The sequence below is a fragment of the Ranitomeya imitator genome, chromosome 4 (genome assembly GCF_032444005.1).
Source record: "Ranitomeya imitator isolate aRanImi1 chromosome 4, aRanImi1.pri, whole genome shotgun sequence".
Classification (NCBI taxonomy): domain Eukaryota; kingdom Metazoa; phylum Chordata; class Amphibia; order Anura; family Dendrobatidae; genus Ranitomeya; species Ranitomeya imitator.
Window position 1 is genome coordinate 343167294 of NC_091285.1, and position 27784 is coordinate 343195077.

The 27784-nt window shown below is 40.1% G+C and overlaps 1 protein-coding gene across 1 annotated transcript in view; it reads right to left on the bottom strand.

Moving 5' to 3' along the window:
• The window catches only part of TBC1D22A (TBC1 domain family member 22A), an 859623-nt gene that overhangs the window by 191449 nt on the left and 640390 nt on the right, over window positions 1-27784 (bottom strand). Inside the window, exon 12 of the mRNA XM_069764980.1 lies at window positions 2469-2564. Within this exon, the coding sequence (XP_069621081.1) occupies window positions 2469-2564 (96 nt within the window). The remainder of the gene's footprint in view (window positions 1-2468; window positions 2565-27784) is intronic.

Consider the following 27784-nt stretch of genomic DNA (forward strand, 5'->3'; position numbering starts at 1 on the left):
TATAGCAGGCAAGAGTCTTAAGGTAAACTTGTAAACTAGACACTAAATTAAATATAGCAGTTCATGTTTTTTGATAAATGAAGTGCATTTTACACTAAGTTTGCACTGTATAAACAATAGACCATTTTAGTAAATCAGGCACTGTGCTGTCAGTGTCATGGGTAAGAAATGTTAGTAGTAAAATACTAGGAATCAGTAGACAAATATCCATGTTTTCTGATGCAATTACTCAAGTTGTGCGCCTTAGGTCACTGGAAACATGACCCCATTATCTTTCCAAGTACTGGCTTCAGATATCACTGTACTAAAGGGTTTCTTTTGCTTTAAGTGTTATTCGAGCCACCACAGTGGCAATGCAAGACATGTGCAGTATCCTTCAATAATACAATTAATACGCATGGCCACAATTTACAGCGCAAACTAAATTAAAACTACATTTTTACCATTTATTATCTGAATCAGACTTTAAAATGAACATGTTCCTTTGATTGAGGTCAGCAATTAAATAAGAAGCACTTTATTAATGTGATTTTGCTAAGAGATACCAGAATATTGCTAATACATGCATAAAACAGTGACAGGTGAAATGGCATATGATTTAAATACTAATTAAACCAAAACACATTTTTTGGCCATAGCTAGTTTCGGGATCTCAATTTCTAGAACATAAAGTCAGAGCCTCCTATAAAATGTTACTTTCAGTGCACAAAATACACTGGCTTTTACTGTATTAGTGCAAGGACAGAACAAGAAACACGAGCCACTAATCCAAAGTGCTGCAAAGGTAAAGCTGTGCCCATATAAATGTTCAGCCATATCCCAAACCTGTTCTGACAGGCACAGCAGATGCTGCACGAAGCTCAATAAAAAATAAGTTACTACACTGGCTGTACAGCTAAGCGATGCTCTAAAGCACAACTACTCTTGGAATAAATTTTGATTTGGTATATAACTTTATAACCTATAGGAGACATATGCAAAGTAAGCCGTGACTACAGCAAGCATTTACAAAATGGCAAATAGAAAGATCAAAGTCTGCAGATATTCCTCACCTACTGTATTTCCTAAAAAAGATATTATTTTATTGAAGATTTTTTAAGTTTTCAAATACACTCAACGGCACCATGCACAGAAATACCTGCACTTACACAACCTGACAGGCTATCAACAGGGCTATTACAGGTTGTCTGAGGAATGTTACTTAATACAAACCTATTTGAGTTAAAACTGTCCTGCCATTATGATTCTCCAGGTCATTACGAGTTCATAGACACCAAACATGTCTAGGTTCTTTTCTATCTGAGTGGTGAAAAAAATTCCAAACTTTGTTATAAAAAAAAAAAGCGCCATTTTCCGATACATGTAGCGTCTCCATTTTTCATGATCTGACGCTTTTAATGATACCATTTTGATGCAGATACGATCTTTTTATCGCCCGTTATTGCATGTTAATGCAACGGCGTGGTGAACAAAAAACATAATTCTGGCGTTTTGACTTCTTTTCTAGCTGCGCCGTTTAGCGATCAGGTTAATCTTTTTAATATTGATAGATCGGGCGATTCTGAACACGGCGACACCAAATATGTGTATGTTTGATTGTCTTATTGTGAATGGGGCGAAAGGGGGGCGATTTGAACTTTTATATATTTTTTTTTAGATTTTAATTTTTTTTTTTTTATACATTTGGCATGCTTCAATAGCGCGCTTGCCGGAAGCGTGAGTTAAATGCTGCGGTCAGAGTTTGACAGCAGCATTTAACGGTTTAACAGTTGCGGGAGGATCGCGATTCCTCCAGCGGCTGTTAGCGGCACATGTCAGCTATTCAAAACAGCTGACATGTGTCAGAAAAGATATGGGCTTATCGCCGAAGCCCACGTCAAAGGGAGGGTGTCCGACATTGCGTATTATTATGCCTGATTTCGAAAATGGGTTAATATATAACCAGCAGAAGATCTTTTTGGTGATGCCATCACCAGCTGATCATGATTCATTTTTGTATTCTCATAAATACAAGGAATATTTGATCATAAATCTGAAATGTCAAACTGGTAGATCACATTTTAACACATGTATACGTATTACGTATACATATTACTTTTTTAAATGTAAACCATGTAGGTCCATACTATGCAGCATTATTCAATAACACAGAGTGGAATTTTGTATTATCCCATATACAGAACATCTAAGTAAATCACCTCTATTTAACTCAACTCTCACTCACTTTCTCCCAGAGCTCTTACCGTCAGATTTAAATGGCGGTGTGGAAAGCGGCAGCTCACTATAAATCACCTGTATTTGAAAAGTTTGTGATGCCAAAGGTGACATTGTTTAACTGTACAATTTGTCACGGTTTACAGGTAGTAATTACTTCCTTTTGTTGAGTGGATTTACTGTCGTCAGTATAGGCACATAACTGTGGCCTCATTTCAATCCATGTTATAGCAAGTAAAACAGAAAACACTTACATGGAAATCTTTTTCTTCCAAAATCTCTTTCCTCCATCTCACAAGAAAGGCCGCACATACATATAAATGGAAGTGGGAAAATCCTTCAGGTTCAGACTAGAAGAGACAAAATCACAGGGAAAAAATGTTATTTGTATTTTAATTTTCAAAGATAATTTGTTAAAATAAATAATAAGCATCATTTTTCTTTTTTTCCTGTTGACAACAGCTTACACAGCTTTGGTCACCTTTTTTTGGCCAAAATATCAACCAATAGCTCAGGTAATGTATTTATCTTATACTTTATTCATCTATTTTTGTTGCACTTTTTTCCATTTTTTTTATGCAGGGTGCAGTCAGGCCCTTTAGTGTTGGTTGGGTGTACTGGGGTGTCTGTCCCTGTGGGGTGCACTTATATAGTGCTAGACAGCCCTCCGGATATAATCGTATGGACGTCATCAACAGGTTGTAAGCCAGACACTGTGCATCACACCCATCTGTGTGACTGGTGGCCTATGCAAGCTCCATCTGGGTGCTTGTTTATTAGTACACAGTCTCCATCTCCATGAATTGGTAGGTCTGTGAGGGGCTGTTTGCATCATTACTTTGCACTTGTGCTGCCCCCACCTTTATCATGGGGGTCTGCTGCATGTTGCTAGTACATTGACCGAACAAGGGAGCTGCAAACCCAAAAGTAAAATGTAAGATATTTTATTCATAACAGATTAAAAGACAAAGAATTATTCATATAATTATACAAAAGAAGGGGAATTGAAACAAGGCAGAGTGAACTCAAAGCAATCCATATAATAAATAGAGTTGTGAGAACAAATATACGCAAAAAAGAAAATTAATGCAACCAATATGAAGCAGGCTCTGGATTATAACGGAAAATTTCCACAGAGTAAGCACGAAGCTGCCAATAAAGTATAATTATGTAAACCGCAAGGATATGTGTGTAAGTGACCCCTAAGTAAATAAAGGATATATAAAGTATCGCACAATGTGCTAACCATCATAGCTATACCATAGCGTAATAAATCCTAATAAAGTGCCAGTGCATTCATTAAACTAGGTTTAAATGTATGTATATATATATATATATATATATATATATATATATATATATATATTCATATAGGGGACATCGGGAGATTGTTAGAGAGGCAGTGGCCTCATGCTGTTACCTGCTGACAGGAGGATCGCCGTGAGGATAACTCCGACGCGCGTTTCGCAACGTAGCTTCTTCCAGGGGGTCGTTGATTACATTGGTAATCTCACCAAGTGTTGGTAAGGCTGTATCTGGTCTCTGTGATGTTTTTTCGTTTTGTTCTATCTTAGGCATTTTTAATTTTAGTGTTAGGACTCGGAAGTGTGAGGCACCATAGACACGGGTCGCGAGCTTGCATACCTTGGACAAAATATCGACCAATAGCCCAGGTTTATCTTACACATTATTCATCCTTTTTTTAACTTTTTTTTCCATTTTTTATGCGAGATGCAGCCAGGTCCTTTAGTGTTGGTTATACAAGTGTATGGAAGCGGTGCTGACCAGGAAAATGTTTAACGCATAAATACCTTATGGTCCTGGCTCAGATACTGGCAATTTGTTGCTGGGCACAGTGTGTGCATTGGGGGGATTCACGAGTCTGCAGTCACACAGAGTGACTGCAGACTGATCAGTTTAGACTGGATAACCCTCTTAATTGGTTTCTAATGATAATGACCCTTGTTTGTAAATGATAGGGACTTTGTCAGTCTCACTGAAACAAGGACAAATGTGTATGAGGACAGTCTGTGCAAAGCGCTGAGGAATAAACTAACACTAAATAAGCATAAGGAAATGATATACTGTACTTCGAGGTATAGAACAAGAAATGCATTGTGCTAAAGGCAGAAATCTGAAACCAATTTCGGTCATGGTCCTGCCATTATAGCAAATCCACATGCTGATGAGCTACTCTGAAATGTATTGGAGTTTATTCACAGCTTTTCTGTGTAGATCCAGAGCAATAAAGATCACGCTGAGAATATTTTAGATCTGTAGAGCAAAATCTGTTCCTAAGGGCTCCTTCAGGCGGAAGCATTATATGTGTGATGTCCGAATAAAAATGGGGCACCACACTGATCTGACCAATGTTAATCAATAGGACTGTTCAGATGAGACAGGGACTGGGTGAAAAAAGAAAATAAAAATCACAACATGTACAAGTTTCTTCCATATGTCTGATAAGACTCACCAGTACAAGTCTATGGCTGTCCAAAAAAGATGGGTTCCCGTGTGGATCATCCATATAACATCTGATTTTTATGGATACATTGTCACTAACCTAGGAAACTGTATTGATCATGTACATTTTAAAACATTGCTGAATAAATACGAATCACGCACGGACATTAAATTCACACACTGTCGATTTTCTGGATGAAAATCAGATGATTTTTTGATTTGCTTGTCTGTTGCCAGCCTTAGTCGTAACAACGTCCTATATGTGAACATTGACATATTGTATATCAGGCTCTCTCGTCAAATGTCTAAGGGGTATTTCATTTAAATGAGTACGCCCCGTTTGAAATGCAAGATTTTTATCAAGATCTCACAGAACAGTTTCCAAAATTTGGACTGGGTTTCATAGAAATTTTTTTTAACCCAAAACATGAAAGTAAGGCTAATGATATAACTTTGATTACGAAATCTACAGTTTTACTCAAATTAGTTGATTCAAAAAAGAATATGTCACATCAAAACTAGAACACCTAGTATTTTGTATAACCGCCATGATTATTAGGGATAGCATTAAAGGGGTTGTCCGGGCTTTATCTACAACTTGTGTATGTACCTAGGCTGCAGACTGGTGACAACGTGTTATATATCACACCTAGTCATGTGAGCAGCTCTCTCCTGATTGTGGAGAAGCAGCTGACTCTCTGACTTGCATATTCCTGTCTGGCGGAGACTAGTCGGTGATGTCACACAGACACCGCCCCCAATCTCTGCCAGACCCTCCCCCTTCTCCAGTGTGAATGTGTGCATGCAGCAGGGGAATGACTCAGCTGATTGGACAAATCAGGAAAAAAAGCATTATACATAGGTGAGTATATTGTGCTGTGTGCATGCATCCCTCCACCCACACACATCCATCCATCCATGTACCACTATACACTGAAGTTCTGCAGCAGCTGAGGTGTATTATATGGTATATACAGTATGTAAATATACACACACTTACACTCTTGCACACACATCACAATAGATCACTTCACAGTAAGCATGTCAGGGGTGATGTGGAGACATGTGAGACTACCACCATTGTAGATGTGCTGTGGAGCGAGGGATTGTGCTGCTTTCCACAGATGAGGACATTGCTCTGTTATTTTCAATACTGGAGTGATGACAGAGGTTGGCGCAGGGGCAGATACTAACAGCCAATGAGTGCGCAGAGGGTGGGGCTGAACACGGAGGCAGGGCGGTGCCAGCTCTGACTGTGAGGTTAGATAATACAGCACAGGAAGCTGTCAAGTTTGGTAGAACAAGAGGTGGATGCAGGGAATGAAGTGAAATTCAGGAGAACGAAAGAAACAAAAAACAAAATGTATAGAAGTGTTAAGCACAGATTAGTTTAAAAAAAACAAAAAAAAAACAACAGGATTTTTTGGTCGGACAACCCCTTCAAGTCTTTTAGGCATGCAATGAATATCTTGGAAACATAATGCAACATCTATCTTTTTCCATTATTCAAGAACAACCTCTTTTATAGTCTGGATGATGGATGGAGACTGATGCTCAACTTATCTGCTTGCAGCTTTAGGCACTTTTCCAAGGTAACGTGTAATAGTAGGTTGCATAACTTAATTATTAAAGCACAGGTAACTAAATTTGCTAGCTGGAAAACCCCCTTTAATTTCTAATTCCCATTGGATGTCTTGTCTTCAGCAGAATATAGGTATTTTTACAATAAGGTTGTTGACACCGGACGGGAAGTTATGCGATTCTCTTACATATAGTGGATTCACCTTGAGGCCATAAACACATTAATAGTACCAAGTTAATGAATTAGATTCCCATGAAAGGAATTGGCACAGTTCTTTTCTTACTGAAGAAACTGTGCAAATGGTTCCCTGTGGCTTTTCCTTGTCTTCCGCTGGACCATTACAATACATCTAGAATTAACAGCATGAACTTATTGGTCCTTTATCTTTTCTATGTAACAGATTTAGAACTCGGGTTCTGTACAACATTCTTTTTGTTTTCAGAGACATTAGTACTGTGTAGATGGCTATAAATCCCACAGATCTGCATTTACTAGAATAAATTAATTTTACAGCTTATATAAATCCTTGCCTAGTGGGCGGCTTAGAAAGCCACTTAAAGAACAACTAAAACCCAAAGACAACAAGCATCAGAGCAGAATGCATGACGCAGGCCAGTTCAATTTTCCACTGCAGTATAATAGTTATTTTCTCTCTGACCTTCCATTGGTAAGACACGGTGTACAGTGGAGCTGATACACATACACATTACTGTAGACAAGCATTATTTTCCTTTTTTATACGGTCCCCCTCATGTGCTGCATGCCATACTGCAGGCTGTAGATGTGCCATTACTGGTCTCCTAAATCTTACTAATGGAAGTAGATGACTTTTCAGTTTCAAGAAGCACACACTGTTTGGAATGTCCTACAAATCGTAGCAGCAAATCAAAAATAATTTGCCTAATATGTGGAAATGTTTTTTGAACCTAAAATTGCATAGACCATATCTGAGCATGAGCATCTAAAAGGGAGTCCCTTCCATAAAGTATTTGAAAATCTATAAAGCCCAAAGCTAAAAACCCATCAGGTCCATGTCGCTTTCTTGGTAGCTGGTTAGTCAGAATAGAAAAAGGTGTTACCTGGAATTCAGTGTCAAAGTCAGTATCAAAATTACTCCATGCCTTTTAACGGCGGCAGTTAAGGGTGCTTAAACCACAGCGCCATTAATTGTGATTTTTTTTATTTTCACAGCTCTACCTTATAAACTTCTGTGAAGCACTTGGGGGTTTTCTCTGTTTAGCCACATCAGGGGCTCTTCAAACGCGACATGGCGTCCGATCTCAATTCCAGCCAATTCTGCATTGAAAAAGTCAAACGGCGCTCTTTCTGTTCCAAGCCCTGCCGTGCGCCCAAACATTGGTTTACCCCCACATATGGGGTATCAGCGTATTCAGGAGAAATTGCACAACAACTTTTGTGGTTCATTTTCTCTTTTTACACTTGTGAAAATAAAAAAAAAATTGGTTCTGAAGTAAAATGTTTGCAAAAAAAAGTTAAATGTTCATTTTTTCCTTCCACTTTGTTTCAGTTGCTGTGAAGCACGCCAAGGGTTAATAAACTTCTTGAATGTGCTTTTGAGCACCTTGTGGGGTGTAATTTTTAGAATGGTGTCAAGTTTGGGTATTTTCTGTCATGTACACCCCTCAAAGTGACTTTAAATGTGAGGTGGTCCCTTAAAAAAATGGTTTTGTAAATTTTGTTGTAAAAATGAGAAATTGCTGGTCAACTTTTAACCCTTATAACTTCCTAACAAAAAAACATTTTGTTTCCAAAATTGTGCTGATGTAAAGTAAACATGTGAGATATGTCATTTATTAACTATTGTGTGTGACATATCTCTCTGATTTAAGGGCTGGGCGGCACGGTGGTGCAGTGGTTAGCACTGCAGCCTTGCAGCGCTGGGGTCCTGGGTTCAAACCCCACCAAGGACAACATCTGCAAGGAGTTTGTATGTTCTCTCCATGTTTGCGTGGGTTTCCTCCGGGCACTCCGGTTTCCTCCCACATTCCAAAGACATACTGATAGGGAATTTAGATTGTGAGCCCCATCGGGGACAGTGATGATAATGTGTGCAAACTGCAAAGCGCTGCGGAATATGTTAGCGCTATATAAAAATAAAGATTATTATTATTATTAAAATTCAAAGTTTGAAAATTGCAAAATTTTAAAAATGTTCGCCATATTTCCGTTTTTTCTTAAATAGCAATATCGAAGAAATGTTACCACTAACATGAAGTACAATATGTCATGAAAAAAAATCTCAGAATCAGCGAGATCCATTAAAACGTTCCAGAGTTATAACCTTAAAGTGACAGTGGTCAGAATTGTAAAAATTGGCTCGGTCATTAAGTACCAAATTGGCTCTGTCACTAAGGGGTTAAACTACGAGAAAATAATGCAAACAAGTGGAGTGTTTGTGTCATTATATACAAAACTTCTGAGGTGAAGTTCACAGGTATATTACCACCATCTCAGTTTTCCAAGGCTTTGCACCCCTGTAATAAGCTGGATGGGAATTGTTGAGAAACTATTGCTCAGTAAATACGCCAAGAAATTAATGAAGCTACTAGTGCTGTATGCCAGAAATTCTCTGTTACTAAACTGAAAACCGCCTAACCGCCTTCCGTTATCCCATTGGATAAAGTTATTATCTACACTAATAAAATGTAAGATTCCTATCTAGAGGCAACCCAGATCTTTTCTACAGTAATTGGAGTCTGATGCTTCTAACTCTTATTAAATGACAAAGAGTTAAAACTATGGGCAGAATAAATGTGTTGGTGTCATACATCCTTATTCCTGTACTGTATATTTAGTTGTTTGTCATAAATGCAGTATCAGTGCCAGATGGAAAGTTCTTAAATTTCCTGTATTTGTTTTTTTGTGTGTTTACTTTTGTTTATTGAAAAAAAATGGATTTTATTCTTTTTTTTTAACTAAAGAATTCATAGGACAAATAACATAATTTATCATTAAGGCAAAGCTAGCCCCCAAGCCCTGAACAATAGTGAAAAGTGCTGTGCTCGGATAAGGCGTTATCCATGTATGCTCGTGTGTTTTGGGCATGATCAATTAATATGTTCAAGTCTCCGCACCTGCATGTCTCGCGGCTAACAAACAGGCAAATCCCTGCATGTGTTGTGGCATGTCTTCCGGCTTGTCGATATTATTTAAGCACGCCAAAGACACTTGGTTAACACACATGCATGCTCGGATAACACCTTATCCAAGCACGTTCGCTCATCACTACTGAACAGTCTAATATTTGATACTTTTTTCAAGACTCATCCAAAAAGGATTTAGTTTACAAAACTTCCTTTCAATTTTTTCTATTGTCTACTCCAAGACATTTCAACCACTGTCATTACAAAACACTGAATCATCCAGCATGTAATTTACAGCACATCACCCCACGCTTCAGTATGAAAAGTGTATTTTTCAAGCCATAATATCCACTGGATGATTAGATCAATCTAAACTGTTAAAATCGGAATGAGAAAAAGATGATGTCAAGTAAATTATACATTCTGTATATCAAGGCTTTTTCTTTGTGAAACTTATCACATGTAAGAAAGGCAGCATTTCCTCTGAAAAGTATGAAATGGATAGAAAAGGGTTTTTTTGTACAATTATAGCACAGTATGATCAGCTTAGATAATGGGGTACACAGAACTGGGAGGAAACTGGATATTTATAAAAACAGTGAATAATGTTGAGACCAGAATATGCAGATCTTTTAATGACAAAATCTGCAAAATTTGTACAATAGACTGATCATGCTGATTTGGTGAAAATGTGCAGCCAAGTCTTGTATTCATAGTTAAATTTTTGCCTTACATGTTGATAAACTTTTGATGGTATAGTATTAGAAAATGTGAGGTATTTTTGAGCTGGAAAATTGAGTGTCCCCTCACCAAGACTGGCATGAAAAAAAGTGGGACTTATCGCTGCAGAAGTCAGACCTCTCTTCCAATACCCAGTGCCATCTTTCTCTGCACCATTACAGCTGTTGAGAATGGTGGTGTGACATCGATGGAACACTTGCAGCTGGATATCTGACTCAATCCAATGCTGTGAAAATGCCTTCTAATGGATAGTGTAGACCATTTTTGACACCTTAGGTTTGGTTTTGTGATGTCCAATTTCACTTGCAGTACAAAACTAACTACTACATGTCATTCTTCTAACCTGAAGATACTTCGTGCAAAGGTTAGTCTTTGTATGCCTTTTGCTGTCAATTTAGTTTGTGGATGTTCTTCCAACCACTGGGACAAGCAACAATGAACATTGCTGACATTTCATTCTACACGCATAGCGCACTGACGGTGTGATAAACCAAGCTCTTTCAGTTTAAAAGGCTTGTCCCATGAACAAAGTACATTTTAATCAATAGATTTTGGAATGAAAATAAGTTTGTGAGACAACCCATTAATGACTCTCTCCCTTTCGGTTTGTGACAAGTGGGAATAACTGTCACACAATCTTCCCTCAAGACTGGATCCAATTTTTAAACTATCTTGTGGCAAAAAAAACTGCTTTCATGCTAGCTTTTATGCCTCTTCTACATGCCACAGATTAGATCACCTGCTGCATTCCTCGATTTGCATAGGCTAACAACTTAACCTTCTTGGTGTTGCAATTTCAATGTTTAGAAGTGCATATAAAGGAACTGACCAATAGAATTGCTAAAAAAAAAACAACAACCTCAAAAGAGACCTTCCTTTTAGTTTGGTTAAACTAGATCACTAGACAGCTTTCCAGAAGACTCACTCAGAACTTATTATTTTTACTGGATTATCTGTCAGCGTTAACAAAGATTATTCATATTTCACAAATCATAAACATCAGGTAACAATGAAAAAAATGTTAAAACTTTATGTGAAAAGCTCTGTACCAAAAAGCTTTAATTTTTTTTCTATAAAGCATAGTTATAAAGCATATATGCCACTAAAATAACCAACTAAGAAAAAAAAAAGCCATTCAATTCCTTTACTCCAACTGATAAAGAGTCAAAAGCTGATATACGGGTATGAAAAACAAAAACAGCACCAAGCTGAAAACTATTTCTACAGCTGGTATAGGCAGGTGTCCTGCGCACTTGTCTGGCAGTCACCCCATGTTGGGGTTCTCTTCCCAAATATACATTACTTTTATGTGTCTCCAAAATTGATATTGGCACGCTCCTTCAACAGTCTAATGTGTAAGGAAACGTCAAGACTTCCCAACAACATTAAAGTATCTAGAATGTCCATTTTCAGCTTTACCATTACGTTGAGAAAGGCCGGCGCCTGAGGAGTCAGGCAGTGGCTTTCTCAGAGAACTCAGGAGAGCTTGGCAGAGATAATTATTTTTCGGACAACTATTTGTTGCATATGTTGCTCTTAAAAGCATTCCTGCAAATATCCAATAACAGAGCTACCTAATTATAGGTTCTACTTGAAGGTACTGGCTAGCCAAAGGAGAATCTCAATGGACATGTCATGCAAACTCTGATTTGCAATATGATAAATTTTATAGGAGTAAAGTTAAATATAAAGGTTCTTTCAGTTATGGCAAATTATTAAATTCAGGGATCTTGGCACTCATTCCTTGTCAGAACATAACAAGTGATCTGATTGCAGGGGGCAGACTGGCATGCTCATTTCAATAGTTGAGAGCCACCTTCTCTGTTTTTGCATCAAATGTGATGGAAAAGGTGGCTGACGCTAGTGTACGAAGTCAATCAGCCAGTCTCCTTTATCAAGTCAAGTCTTGACAGGGGGTGGAATAAACTTGAAAAATGCTGTGGACCTGTAATGAAAAATCAGGACACCAAGGCTGATATCATAAGCAAATTTGTTTTATCGCTTTGATAAAGTTTTAGAACTTTTTTTTTAAATTAATATTTTAAACACATTTCAACAGATATCTGGCTGGGCATCTGCTTTAACTGCTTATACATGAGATTTTATTTTATTCTTTATTTTCCCTCTCCATAGTGCAAAGCCGGTGGGAGTAAAATTATTTTTGCAATTCTCTATGGTAATTTGTTGGAAATAAAATATAAACCAAACTTCTAAATATAATTATAATGAAGTTGTAAGTAAAGATTCTAATTTAAATTAAACAGGAAAGAATAAAATAAACCAGAATTTTCTTTTGACCAGAAAAGTCAAAAGAAAGCAAAACGGAGTACATATATTATTTAATAAATGCAGAATTTGGGGTATGGAAATTAAACGTTCCAGAAAACTAATGAGTCGACTTGCCACAGCTAGCCTAGGTGTTATCACCTGAATGCAATGTGATTATGGGGCCTTTGTATAAAAGCTGCTCTTTTCTATCTGGTGCTAACAGACATTAATGGGTGTCTTAGTCCCATTTACTTGGAAGGGTAGTCCAGCTGGTTGAATAATATGCAGTACTACACCGGAAAAGATTAATTATCACCATCACAAACAACTTATACCCCAATCTAACAATATAATTATTACATATTTTACATTTTGATGTCTAAACTACTTACCTCATGTATCATCTTAATTACTTTTCTACTTGTTTCCCAGAGAAGCTGAGTAATATGGCATTAATTAATGGACACAATAAAGAAACTGCCAGTATTGTTTCAATTCTTTCTGCGCGGCGGGCTCATTTGCATGTCTGTTTTTCCCCTACCTTTTATATTTAACAATAGGACCACTGAGATTTCTGCATTAAATTGGAAGTTCATTAAGCAAAACACAATCATATCCATTCCGTCAGATATTCATCTATTACCATATTTTACAATGAGTACTTTTTATTATTTGGTCTCGCGGGTGTTGAGCTGTGGGGGTCAGATTTGTACATTATATAATGTATTTTGCATGATAATAGATTGTGAGGTTCCCGCATTACATAGCAAATATATTGCGAGTTAAATGAATACCAAGTAAGTGGGTGTTAAAGGCACAACTACAAAGTCATATATGATCAAGACAGAAAGAAAACCTGTGAAAAAGGATGCTAACAATACGGTAATCAAATTCCAATGACAAAAGGCAGTGGTGTGTAAATGGTTTGAATACTAATGTAAACTTTTTTTTTATACAAAAAAGTTAAAGATTTTACTATCTCCATGCTGTTTGGGGCATACATCTGATTAAAAGCAGCACGGTTATCCCACGTTTTTCCTGCTCTATATTAAATCTCATGCAGATAAAACAGTGATTCTATAAAGAGTCCAGCAAGTTGCTGGTCTCCGTGTCTACATCTTATTGCTCTCAGATTAGTTGGAAAAAATCTGGTGACAGATTGCTATTAAGTATAGACACTTCTCCTTTGCCTTTTCTTCATGACCTACAAATAATAAGAGTGGGCAGACGAAAGTGAACAACACACATTCAAGGAATAAAGTCAACTGTAATAATAAATTGCATTTTAATTAGGCGATGCATGTGTGGCTTGCCCTGATTAAAGGGAACCCGTAAGGTCCTCCTTGCCCTCAACCCAGCAGCATTCACCTATGTATGAACAAATTCCCTGCCTGTATAACATTATCGAGTGAACACAAGGTATAAAGAGTGTGTCCCTGGAGCCAGATGTAAGCTTCCCGGCTTCAGTGCGCATGTCCGGAAGTTCAGAAGATTAGCTTCCAGTCATGCAGTGCATGCCTCTGATGCCAGAATTCGTTCACTCGACTCCTGAAGATTACATCGAAACGTGCGTTGGGGCGGTGGAGATAGCACACACACAGCGGTGGTCTAGTCCATGTAAGTTTAATCTTCCCATTTACTCACCATATATGAACTTACACTTTGATGGAAGGATGCAAACAGGATGTTAGACTAATCATAGGGACTTTAATTAACCATATCCTCATGAACTATTACCCACTGAGTGCATGTGTCTTGGGCAGAAGCCTCTGTTTTTATGTTAAAACATTCTAATGACTATCTTTTTAATTGTATACAAATTAAATTTATCTTTTAGGGGCCAAATATACTCCTCTCTGTGTTGTGCTTAACAATCAGTATTGCGGGCTCAGTATTTTCAGAACTGCTACATCTTTTGATGCTAGTTACTTCTCACGGCCAAGCTGTGAGTCAGAATGGTCAAAGAGTCCAAGGTCAAAAGCCAGGAGAGTAAGTCAAACAGAAGGAACAGAAGCGTGATCAGGTAATGTTCCGAGGTCAGAATACCAGGAGGATAACAGATCACAGCAGAATGGGTTAAACAGTCAGATGGTCAGAACAAAGTCAGGCAGCAAATGATCAAGCATACAGAAGTAAAGGAAAAGGGAGCACAAACCTACTAGATGAATGTATGTCTGGCAGAGGTCTGGGAGAAGCAGCTCGGTTAAGTAGCCTGGCAATCATAAGGAATAGTGAACACTTGGAGACAGGAGATGCCTCCCAGTCACAGGCTGGATAGTCTAGCTCTCAATCAACACACTGACAGCTCAGCACGCCTCTGTACTAGACTGGATGACCGAGCTGGTCAGTGACTGCCTCCCAGACACATCTGCAGCAGATACAACAGTGATTTTATAACAAAAAAAAATAGTAGCAAGCAGCCGAGTTAGTGACACATCACTAGAATCAGAGTCTTTACTCCTCCATTATATTGCTCTCAGATGAAAAAGCAAAAATCTGGTAACAAATTCCCTTTAAAAAAGCTCTAGAGGTGCTGCAGACATGATACGATATTTTGAATTTATTATGTTTCCTTCTACAATGTTACCACTCACTTTCCCATTGAGGTTCAGCATCGAGATTCCCTATCAGTATGTCTTTGGAGTGTGGGAGGAAACTGAAGTACCAGAAAGAATACAAGAAAAAAAGGGAGAACATACGAACTCCATGCAAATCTTGCAATTGGTGGGATTTTAACTCTTGACTCTAGTGCTGCATAGCAATAGTGCTAATTACAGAGTCTTTCAACCCTTCAACGTCCAATGACGGATATATCCAAAATTGGACGCCCCCCTGTTTGGTGTGGGCTCTGGTGATGAGCCCGCACCTTTTCCGGCACATGACAGCTGATCTACCCACGGCTGTTAACATGTTAAATGCCACCATCATATTCAGACAGCGGCATTTAACATGCATGCGCAGGAAGCGCGTCATTGCCTCCTGCACTTGGTGCTTGTGTCACATGACCTCGGGTCCCCGATTGGTTGGCATGACAACCCGGGGTCACCGATGGGTTGGCATGACAACCTGGGGTCAGCAGGAGACGGCCCAGCGGTCGGCGCTCATAGCAAGTGAGCAATACTGCTACATGTAGCAGGGCTGCAGCTATATGTGTACAAGTGAATGGATAATCGCAGCTTCAAGTCTCCCATGGAGACTATTGAAGCAAGTAAAAAAATGTTTTTAAAAAATATGAAAAAAATATATAAAGTTCAAATCACCCTCATTCGCTCCATTCAAAATAAAACCATAAAAAAATCAAATATACACACATTTGATATTGCCGTGTGCAGAATCGCTCGATCTCTCAATATATAAAAAGAATTAATCCAATTGGTAAATGGCGTAACGAGAAAAAAATCGAAATGACAGAATTACATTTTTCTTGGTCACTGCAACACTGAAATAAAATGCAGTAACGGGCGATCAAAAGATCATATACACACCAATATGGTTTAAATAAAAACACCAGATTGATGTGCAAAAACTAAGCTCCCACTTGGCCCCAGATCCCAAAAAATGGAAACACTATGGGTCTCGGAAAATGGCAACTTTTTTTTTTTTTACAAACTTTGGAATTTTTTTTTCACCACTTAAATAAAAAAGAACCTAGACATGTTTGGTATCTGTGAACTCGACCTGCATAATAATATTCACAGGTTAGTTTTAGCATTTAGTGAACATGGTAAAAAAAATTTAAAATTGCACTTTTTTGCAATTTCAATCCATTTGGAATTTTTTTTACTGCTTTCCAGTAAACGATATGGTAAAATAACTGGTGCCATTCAAAAGTACAACTCGTCCCGCAGAAAACAAGTGCTCACATGGCCATAAGTCTAAAAAAGTGATGGCCAAGAAAGGGAGCAAAAGATGTAAATGCAAACATGGAAATACCCCTGATCCTTAAGGTGTTAATTAGTGATGAGCGAGTGTACTCGTTGCTCGGGTGACCTCCGAGTATTTATGACTGCTCGGAGATTAAGTTTTCATCCCGGCAGCTGAATGAGTTACAGCTACTAGCCAGGTTGAGTACATGTGGGGGTTGCCTGGTTGCTAGGGAATCCCCACATGTAATCAAGCAGGCTAGTAGCTGTAAATCATCCAGCTACCGGGATGAAAACTTAATCTCCGAGCAGTCATAAATACTCGGAGATCACCCGAGCGTGCTCAGGAAAACCCGAGCAATGAGTACACTCGCTCATCACTAGCGTTAATCAAACGTTGTTTGAAAGGTATCTTCATATTTATTTGGTATATATACTGAAGAAATAGAAAATATTTGCAAAAGTGTACATAGCCTCTGCATTTAAGAAAATGGCTGAGCAATAAAAGAGGTCTCACAACCTGACCTTTGATCTGTATTTATCACAAAGAGTTCTAGAACAGATCGCATACAGTAGCTGGCATAAAAAAAAACATTATTTGCATTTTCTTTGAGTATAACATTACACAGTGCTGTACACAGATCATCATTCACATTAACCCCTTAACGACCCAGGTATTTTTCATTTTTGCAACTTTATTTTTTCCTCCCCTTATTCCAAGAGCCATAACTTTTTTGTTTGTTGATATAGCCATGAGCGCTTGTTTTTTTGCAGGACATGATGTAGGTTGATCTCATTCATTTTACAATGCAATGTAATGGAAAACAGAAAACATCCAAGTTTGTTTTTAAGTCATTCATTGCGCAGCAAAACTGACCTGTCAACAAGATTTTTTTAGTTTAATATGATTACCGTGATTCCAAACTTGCTATTTTAGTGGTAAAAACGATCCTTATTTTTTACTCATTTTTTTTCAAGATGTTTCTGCTGTCATTTCTGAGAGCCTTAACTTTTTTATTTTTCCATGCAGGAAGCGGTTTGATGATTTGGTTTTTTTGCATGCTGTGCTGATGATTTTATTGATACCATTTCAGCATACATACGTCTCTATCGCTCTTTATTGTATTTTTAAGCCGCGTGCACAGGGTGAGTATTTGGTGAGTTTTTTACATCAGTATTTGTAAACCAAAACCAGGAGTGGGTGAAAAATACCGAAGTGATGACGTGTCTCTATTATACTGTTCCTCTGATTGTTCCTCTCCTGGTTTTGGATTACAAACACTGAGGTAAAATACTGACCAAATACTTGATGTATGCATGCGAAGAACAGTGAAAAAAACACAATTCTGATGTTTTGATTTTTTCTTTTAACTATTTGATACATTTTATTGGTTTAAATATTTTAGATTTTAATTGATTTAACTATTTGGGTCATCACAAGAGCAAATGTTTATTTTTTTACTATTTTAAATGGGGATAAAGAAGCATAATTCTAATTTTTATATTTTTCACTTTCTTAATATTATTTTAAACTTTTTAAAATTATTTTTACTTTACATTTTAGACCCCTTAGGCAACTTGAGATTGCCATTATTCGATAGCGTATAGAACAATGTGGACTGTAGAAGCCATGATTGAGCAAGGTGCTTACTTTTCTTTGAAACTGGAAGATGACCAGCAGTGCTATTAGCTCAGAGCTGGCAGCAAACAGTGGGACCCAGCTACAACCATCTACTGATCAGAGAAGTTTGGCCAGAAGTATACTTCATAGAAGGATTGCAGCAAAAACCATGTCTGACATGAAGAAAAGGCCAAGAAACTCAACTATGCATGAAACCTTGGTAACAAGAGTAATATATTGCAGTCAGGTGGCCTGAACTAATCAGTCAAAATGTGAAATAATTGAATATATATCAGAAGTCAGTTTGTTCACTGAAGGGCCCAGTTTCCGAAGGGAAGGTGACCATGATCTGCTTCGATATGTCCCGGTACATGTCGGCATTCATGTTTCCCTCAATGAACTGTAGCTCCCCACAGCCGGCAGCACTCATGCAGGCCCAAATTTTGACATTCTCAACAACATGCTTGACTGTAGGTAAGATACACTTGTTTTGTAATCCAAACATGGCTGTCACTACATGCGCTTCACACCATCTGAACACAAAAAGTTTATGTTCTTTTCATCAGACCACAGAATACGTATGGTTGCAGTAATCCCATACCTCTCAACTTTTGAAGAAGAGAAAGAGGGACAAAGGCTGTGGCGCGCGTAGTGCAAATTTCATGCCACACCCATATCCATGCCCCAACCACACCCATTTAGCACTGCTGATCACACTGTTTCATAAACAATAATTATAAACAGAAAAAATAAATGTATTTACAAGTAATGGATTAAAGTACATGCTATGCCCCCACTACTCAGTTTCTATTCTCTGCCCACTCACTTTCTCCCCATACCGTCTCCTCACACTATTCCCCTCTCTCCTCATACGGTCTTCTCTCACATCCCCCCGTTCACCATACTGTCTCCTCATATATTTACGACCTCACTTTCTATACTGCCTGCTCACACATAACCCTGACTCCCCATACTGTGTCTGCACACATTCCATCACCCTCACTCCTCATACTCTGTCCACATACATTTTTCACATCACTACTCATACTGTGTCCACATGTATTCCCCGTTCGCTCCCCATACTGTCTGCACTCCTCCCCAATCACCAGTTTTTGCACCCATCCTCCATACTGTTTCCTCATAGATGCCCATTCACCCATACTGTATTCTCGTACTTGACCCCATTCCCCTATACTGTTTTCTCATACATGCCCCCATTCCCCCATACTGTTTTCTCATACATGCCCTCACTGTGTCCCCTGCTTCTCACTAATACAGTGCGGGAAAAGAAGATCCCGGCCAGGACAGCGGGACAGTCCCGATTTTGAGACTCTGTTTGAGACTTTGTATCTGGGATGGTTGGGAGGTATGAGTAATCCATGTCCTTAGCCTGCTTGTCTTCAGAAACCTGTTTGCGGTTTTTCTTGTCCATCATCTTTAGAAGAGGCTTCCTTCTGGAATGATAACCATGCAGACCAATTTTATGCAGTGTGCGGTGAATGGTCTAAGTATTAACAAGCTCACTCTCCACCCTTTTAGCCTCTGCATTAATGCTGGCAGCACTCATATGTCTATTTTGAGAAGACAACCTCTGTATATGACGCGGAGCACGTGCACTTAACGTATTTGGTCGACCATGGCAATGCCTTTTCTGAGTGGAACCTGTCTTGTTAAAAGCTACATGGTCTTGGCCATTGTGTTGCAGCTCAGTTTCAGGGTGTTGGCAATCTTCATATAGCCTAGGCAATCTTTCTTAATTGTTTTCTTTTTTTCAGATCCTCTGACAGTTCTTTGCCATGAGGTGCCATTTTGTACTTCCAATGAGCGATATAAGAGTGTGTGAGTGATAACTCCAAACTTAACCCACCTGCTCCCCATTAACATCTGAGACCTTGTAACACTAATGAGTCACATTAAGCAGGGGATGGAAAACGGCACAATTTGGCCATTTTCACTTAGAGGTGTGCTCACTTTTGTTTCCAGACATTAATGACTGTGTTCTGAGTTATTTAGAGGCTCACAAAAGTTAAACTGTTATATAAGCTGTGCGCTGACTACATTGTATCAAGGTGTCATATCTTCAGTGTAGTATCATGAAAAGGGATATTGAAATAATCTTCAAAAATGTCAGGGGTGCACACTCTTGAGATATACACATACATACACACACAAACAATAGAATGGTTACCCTTCCTTGGACTCATTGGAGTGTGTGAACATTGTAGATTCAAATGTATGGAAAAAGAGAGCAAAGACACATATGTCAAGCAACAGGGTACATACCCTCCTCAAACCAATTGAGATGGTTTGGAATGAGTTGAACTGCAGAGCGAAGGAAAAGCAGTAATAAATGTTCAGCACCAGTGAACTTCTTCAAGACTGTTGAAAAGCCATTCCTGGTAACTATCTGATGAAGCTGTTTGAGAGAATGCGGAGGTTGTCTAAAGATTCCATAAAAATAAAAGAGACATACTTTGAGGAATCTAAGATTTAGCTTATGCTGGTTTGTTTTACTTATTTCTTTGATGCCTTGTTTCCCAATGTGTTTTTTTTCTGGTTTTGCTGCCTTCAGTCTGAAGCTACAATGTGCACATTCCAAAAAGAACAAGGAAAATAGCTGCATAAACAGGTTTGTCCAAACCTTCGACGGGTAAGATATATATATACACACAATGGGGGAAATAAGTATTTGATACACTGCTGATTTTGCAAGTTTTCCCTCCTACAAAGAATGGAAAGCTTTGCAACTTTTATCATAGGCATATTTCAGCTGTAAGAGACAGAATCTAAAAATCCTAGAAAATCACACTGTATGATTTTTAAATAGTTAAATTGCATTTTATTGCATGAAATAAGAATTTGATCACTTACGAATCAACAAGAATTCTGGCTCTCACAAACATGTTTTTCTTTAAGAAGCCTTCCTACTCGGTACTCATTACCTGTGTTAATTGCACCTGTTTGAACTCCTTACTTGTATAATAAACACTTGTCCACGCACTCAATGACACTCCAACCTCTCCACAATGGCCAAAATCAAAGTGCTGTCTAAGGACACCAGAGATGAAATGGTAGACCTGCACAAGGCTAGGTGGGCTACAGAATAGGCAAGCAGTTTGGTGAAAAGGCAACAATTGTTGGTGCCATCATTAGAAAATAGAAGAAACACAAAATAACTGTCAATCTTCCTCGGACTGGAGCTCCATGCAAGCTCTCGCCTTGTGAGGTAAGGATGATTTTGAGAAAGGTCAGGAATCAGCCAAGAATAACACAGGAGGACCTGATTAATGACCTGAAGAGAACTGGGACAACAGTCTGAAACATTACCGTTAGTAACACACTACTCAGTCATGGATTAAAATCCTGCGGGGCACGCAAGGTCCCCCCTGCTCACGCCAGGGCATGTCCAGGCTTATTTGAAGTTCACCAATGACCATTTGGATTATCCAGAGGAGGCAAGGGAGAAGGTCATGTCGTCAGATGAGTCCAAAATTGAACTTTTTACTATTAACTCCACTGTTTGGAAGAAGAAGAAGGACAAGTACAACCCCAAGACCACTGTCCCAAACAGGAAGGATGATGAGGGAAACAACATACTTTGGAGGTGCTTTTCTAAAAAGGGGACAGGACGACAGCACCGTATTGAAGGGAGGAAAACTGGGGTTATGCATTGGAAGATTTTGGACAACAACCTCCTTCCATCAGTAAAACAATGAAGATGGGCCGTGACTGGGGCTTACAACATGGCCACAAACCAAAACACACAGCTAGGGCAACTAAGGAGTGGCTCTGTAAGAAGCATTTCAAGTTCCTGGAGTGGCATAGATGGTCTCCAGGCCTCAACAAATCTTTGGAGGGAGCTAAAACTCAATATTGCCCACCAACAGCCCCACAATCTTGAAGATTTGGAGAAGATCTGTATGGAGGATTGGGCCAAAATCCCTGCTGCAGTGTGTGCACACTTGGTCAAGAAGTACAGGAAATGACTGACCTCTGTAATTGCAAACTAAGGTGTCACGGATTTACCACGACAAAAAAGAGCCAGAAGACTGCAGTGTCTGATTGCTCCTACTCCTGCACTGTTTATAAGCACTTCACCTTCATATTAAAAGGTGCAGGTTTCTTTTAACAGTGCAGGGGTTAATCTACTCAGTTGAGAGCTCTTGGAAGCTTTCCTGCATTAAGGCACTCAGTTGTTCACGGTTAGCCACTCCCATCTATATATTCTGGGCCCTGGCTAGCTTATGTTACATGTTAGGAGATGGAGGTTTCTGATTGTTGTTTGAGAAGGCATTTGGTGGATTTATCGAAGACAGTTGCTAGGTTTTGGGTGTGCACCAATTCCCCTCCTTCTCCTACTTTGATTTTACCCCATCTTCCACTCCCCAGTGTTTACCTTTGTTTGTCTGGAGTAGATTTGTATGATTGGCATTTTCCTGTATTCCTGTTTGTATTACCTTGTTGGTCTGGTTGGTGTATTACGGTACACTATTACTTCCCTCTTTCCTGGGTGGGGGAGTACAGACTGAGGATTCAGGAGCTAAGGCAAGGTATGTAACCTTAGCATCTTCACCATCAGAAGTAATCCGGGGAAAAGGTTGAGCTAGGGCTCCCCTAGCGTTAGGCTTCTTATACACTTGCTGTGTTTTTTATGTCCCGTTTTTTCGGGCTGTATTGTTGAGATTTTCACGGTCTGCCGCAAAATATGGCAGCAAAAATCTGGCGCAGCGCCGTTTTGCTGGTTTTGAATACCAGGGAAAAGTATTGTAAAAAAACGGCGTTCCGCAAAAACAGTATTCACAGTGCACCACAAAAACAAGCTTCCGTTGTTTCCACTGATATTCAATGGGGGCAGTTACCGGAAGCCGTGAAAAAATATAGAGCAGGGTCGATATTTTTTCACGGCTGTAAATACGGCACTCATGGCCATACGGCGTACGGTGCTCAGACAAATTTTTGCGGTTAGTTTTTGCGGCCCCATAGAAATGTATTGAGGCCAAAAAAACGGGCCGCAAAAACACGGCAAGTGTAAAAGAAGCCTTAGGGACAGAGAAGTAGCCCCAACTACAGAGTTGCACCAAACATTAATTTCTGTTTTTTTATTGCATCAAATACGATAAAAATTTACATACCTCTCTACTCTTTCTAGTTGGGAAAACTTCCAAAAACGGCAGAGTACAAAATACTTATTTTCCTCACTGCACATATACACACAAACACACAATCAGATTCATATATGTCATAATGTCTGCAAATATGTACAATTATTTATCTTGCAATAAGTATGTTCACAATACTTAGGGATTGCTTATTAAATGCACTGGGGATATGGTGCCATACAGTGAATAATGCTAGCACAAAGGCTATTATTTACACTGCTAGTACACTAGACAGAGCCTAGCATAATAAATGATTATAAAACAATATTTTTCAATAGGGCTAAGTGAATTTTAACAGCTAACAAGACATCATACAGATCGTTAAAAGAAGCATAAGTAAATGACAGATTTTAGGAAAAAATCTGCATACACTTCACTTACATCAATATCTTTAGTAGAATTTATAGTTTGTCTTGCTGTTGATACAATAGAGAACAAGTGAACTGACTGTCATTCTAGTCCTCCACCTACTATACATTTTTCACTTGCAGCTTGCTGTAAATGGAGTCTTCAATGCCATCTGGAGAAGTTTTAATAGTCAGTGCTTAAAGGAGTATTCTCAAGTTATTAAATTGCTTTAGTTAGCAGCATGAAAATAAACAAGGGTGCAATGAGGGCTTTAATGTTTCTATGGAGCTTGGACAGTAGTGCTTGCCCAGACTCTGGCCGAGAGTGCTGCTGTAATCGAATTAACCCCTTCCCGACCTTTGACGCATACGCTGCGTCATGAAAGTCGGTGCCATTCCGACCCATGACGCAGCGTATGCGTTATGGCGGAATCGCGCTCCTGCAGGCCGGGTGAAAGTGTTAACTGTAATTTCACCCGATCTGCAGGGACAGGAGGAGTTGTACTTTAGCCCAGGGGGGTGGCTTCACCCCCCCGTGGCTACGATCGCTCTGATTGGCTGTTGAAAGTGAAACTGCCAATCAGAGCGATTTGTAATATTTCACCTAAAAAACTGGTGAAATATTACAATCCAGCCATGGCCGATGCTGCAATACCATCGGCCATGGCTGGAAACACTTATGTGCCCCCACCCCACTGATCGCCCCCCCAGCCCACCGATCTGTGGTCCGCTCCCCTCCGTCCTGTGCTCCGCTCCCCCGTCCTCCTGTCCGCTCCCCCGTGCTCTAATCCCACCCCCTGTGCTCCAATCCCACCCCCCTGCACTCCGATCCACCCCCTCGCACTGCGATCCACCCCCCCGCACTGCGATCCACCCCCCGCACACCGATCCACCCCCCCGCACTGCGATCCACCCGCCCGCACACCGATCCACCCGCCCGCACACCGATCCACACCCCCATGCTCCGATCCCTCCCCCCGTGCTCCGACGCCCCCCCTTGCCCTGATCTCCCCCCCTTATACTTACCTAGCCTCCCGGGGTCCGTCCGTCTTCTTTCCTGGGCGCCGCCATCTTCCAAAATGGCGGGCGCATACGCAGTGCGCCCGCCGAATCTGCCTGCCGGCAGATTCGTTCCAGAGTGAATTTTGATCACTGTGATAAAACCTCACAGTGATCAAAATAAAAAAAAAAAAACAGTAAATGACCCCCCCCCTTTGTCACCCCCATAGGTAGGGACAACAATAAAATAAAGAATTTTTTTTTCCCCCACTAAGGTTGGAGTTAGAACTAGGGTTAGGGTTAGGGGTAGGGTTAGGAATGTGCACACGTATTCTGGTCCTCTGCGGATTTTTCTGCAGCGGATTTCATAAATCCGTAGTGCTAAACCGCTGTGGATTTACCGCTGTTTTTCTGCGCATTTCACTGCGGTTTTACAACTGCGATTTTCTATTGGAGCAGTTGTAAAACCGCTGCGGAATCCGCAGAAAGAAGTGACATGCTGCGGAATGTAAACCGCTGCGTTTCCGTGCAGTTTTTCTGCAGCATGTGCACAGCGATTTTTGTTTCCCATAGGTTTACATTGAACTGTAAACTCATGGGAAACTGCTGCGGATCCGCAGCGTTTTCCGCAGTGTGTGCACATACCTTTAGAATTAGGCTATGTGCACACCGTGCGGAAAACGCTGCGGATCCGCAGCGGATTGGCAGCTGCGGATTCGCAGCAGTGTTCCATCAGGTTTCCAGTACCATGTAAACATATGGAAAACCAAATCCGCTGTGCCCATGGTGCGGAAAATACCGCGCGGAAACGCTGCGTTGTATTTTCCGCAGCATGTCAATTCTTTGTGCGGATTCCGCAGCGTTTTACACCTGTTCCTCAATAGGAATCCGCAGGTGAAATCCGCACAAAAAACACTGGCAATCCGCGGTAAATCCGCAGGTAAAACACAGTGCCTTTTACCTGCGGATTTTTCAAAAATGGTGCTGAAAAATCTCACACGAATCCGCAACGTGGGCACATAGCCTTAGGATTGGAATTAGGGTTGTGGTTAGGGGTGTGTTGGGGTTAGGGTTGTGGTTAGGGTTACGGCTACAGTTGGGATTAGAGTTAGGGGTGTGTTGGGGTTAGTGCTGGAGTTAGAATTGAGGGGTTTCCACTGTTTAGGCACATCAGGGGGTCTCCAAACGCAACATGGCGCCACCATTGATTCCAGCCAATCTTGTATTCAAAAAGTCAAATGGTGCTCCCTCAATTCCGAGCCCCGACGTGTGACCAAACAGTGGTATACCCCCACATATGGGGTACCAGCATACTCAGGACAAACTGCGCAACAATTACTGGGGTACAAATTTCTCCTGTTACCCTTGAGAAAATAAAAAATTGCTTGCTAAAACATCATTTTTGAGGAAAGAAAAATGATTTTTTATTTTCACGGCTGCGTTGTAAACGTCTGTGAAGCATTTGGGGGTTCAAAGTGCTGACCACATATCTAGATGAGTTCCTTGGGGGGGTCTAGTTTACAAAACGGGGTCACTTGTGGGGGGTTTCTACTGTTTAGGCACACCAGGGGCTCTGCAAACGCAACGTGATGTCCGCAGACCATTCCATCAAAGTCTGCATTTCAAAAGTCACTACTTCCCTTCTGAGCCCCGACGTGTGCCCAAACAGTGGTTTACCCCCACACATCGGGTATCAGCGTACTCAGGAGAAACTGGACAACAACTTTTGTGGTCCAATTTCTCCTGTAACCCTTGGGAAAATAAAAAATTCTGGGCTACATAATAATTTTTGAGGAAAGAAAACGTATTTATTATTTTCACTGCTCTGCGTTATAAACTTCTGTGAAGCACTTGGGGGTTGAAAGTGCTCACCACATATCTAGATAAGTTCCTTTCGGGGTCTAGTTTCCAAAATAGGGTCACTTGTGGGGGGTTTCTACTGTTTAGCCACATCAGGGGCTCTGCAAACGCAACGTGACGCCCGTAGAGCATTCCATCAAAGTCTGCATTTCAAAACGTCACTACTAGATTTCCGAGCCCCGGCATGTGCCCAAACAGTAGTTTACCCCCACATATGGGGTATCACCGTACTCATGAGAAACTGGACAACAAATATTGGGGTCAAATTTCTCCTGTTACCCTTGGGAAAATAAAAAATTGCGGGCTAAAAAATCATTTTTGAGAAAAGAAATTTTTTTTTGTATTTTCATGGCTCTGCGTTATAAACTTCTGTGAATAACTTGAGGGTTCAAAGTGCTCACCACACATCTAGATTAGTTCCTTTGGGGGTCTAGTTTCCAAAATGGGGTCATTTGTGGGGGATCTCCAATGTTTAGGCACACAGGGGCTCTCCAAACGCGACATGGTGTCCGCTAATGATTGGAACTAATTTTCCATTTAAAAAGCCAAATGGCGTGCCTTCCCTTCTGAGCCCTGCCGTGCGCCCAAACAGTGGTTTACCCCCACATATGGGGTATCTGCGTACTCAGGACAAACTGGACAACAAAATTTGTGGTCCAATTTCTCCTATTACCGTTGGAAAAATAGGAAATTCCAGGCTAAAAAATCATTTTTGAGGAAAGAAAAATAATTTTTTATTTTCATGGCTCTGCGTTATAAACTTCTGTGAAGCACCTGTGGGTTTAAAGTGCTCACTAGGCATCTAGATAAGTTCCTTGGGGGGGTCCAGTTTCCAAAATGGGGTCACTTGTGGGGGAGCTCCAATGTTTAGGCACACATTGTCTCTCCAAATGCGACATGGTGTCCGCTAACGATGTAGATAATTTTTCATTCAAAAAGTCAAATGGCGCTCCTTCCCTCCCGAGCCTTACCATGTGCCCAAACAGTGGTTTACCCCCACATGTGAGGTATCGGTGTACTCAGGAGAAATTGCCCAACAAATTTTAGGATCCATTTTATCCTGTTGCCCATGTGAAAATGAAAAAATTGAGGCTAAAAGAATTTTTTTGTGAAAAAAAAGTACTTTTTTCATTTTTACGGATCAATTTGTGAAGCACCTGGGGGTTTAAAGTGCTCACTATGCATCTAGATAAGTTCCTTGGGGCGTCTAGTTTCCAAAATGGGGTCACTTGTGGGGGAGCTCCAATTTTTAGGCACACGGGGGCTCTCCAAATGTGACATGGTGTCAGCTAAAGAGTGCAGCCAATTTTTCATTCAAAAAGTCAAATGGCGCTCCTTCCCTTCCAAGCCCTGCCGTGCGCCCAAACAGTGGTTTACCCCAACATATGAGGTATCAGCGTACTCAGGACAAATTGGACAACAACTTTTGTGGTTCAGTTTCTCCTTTTACCATTGGGAAAATAAAAAAATTGTTGCTGAAATATCATTTTTGTGACTAAAAAGTTAAATGTTCATTTTTTCCTTCCATGTTGCTTCTGCTGCTGTGAAGCACCTGAAGGGTTA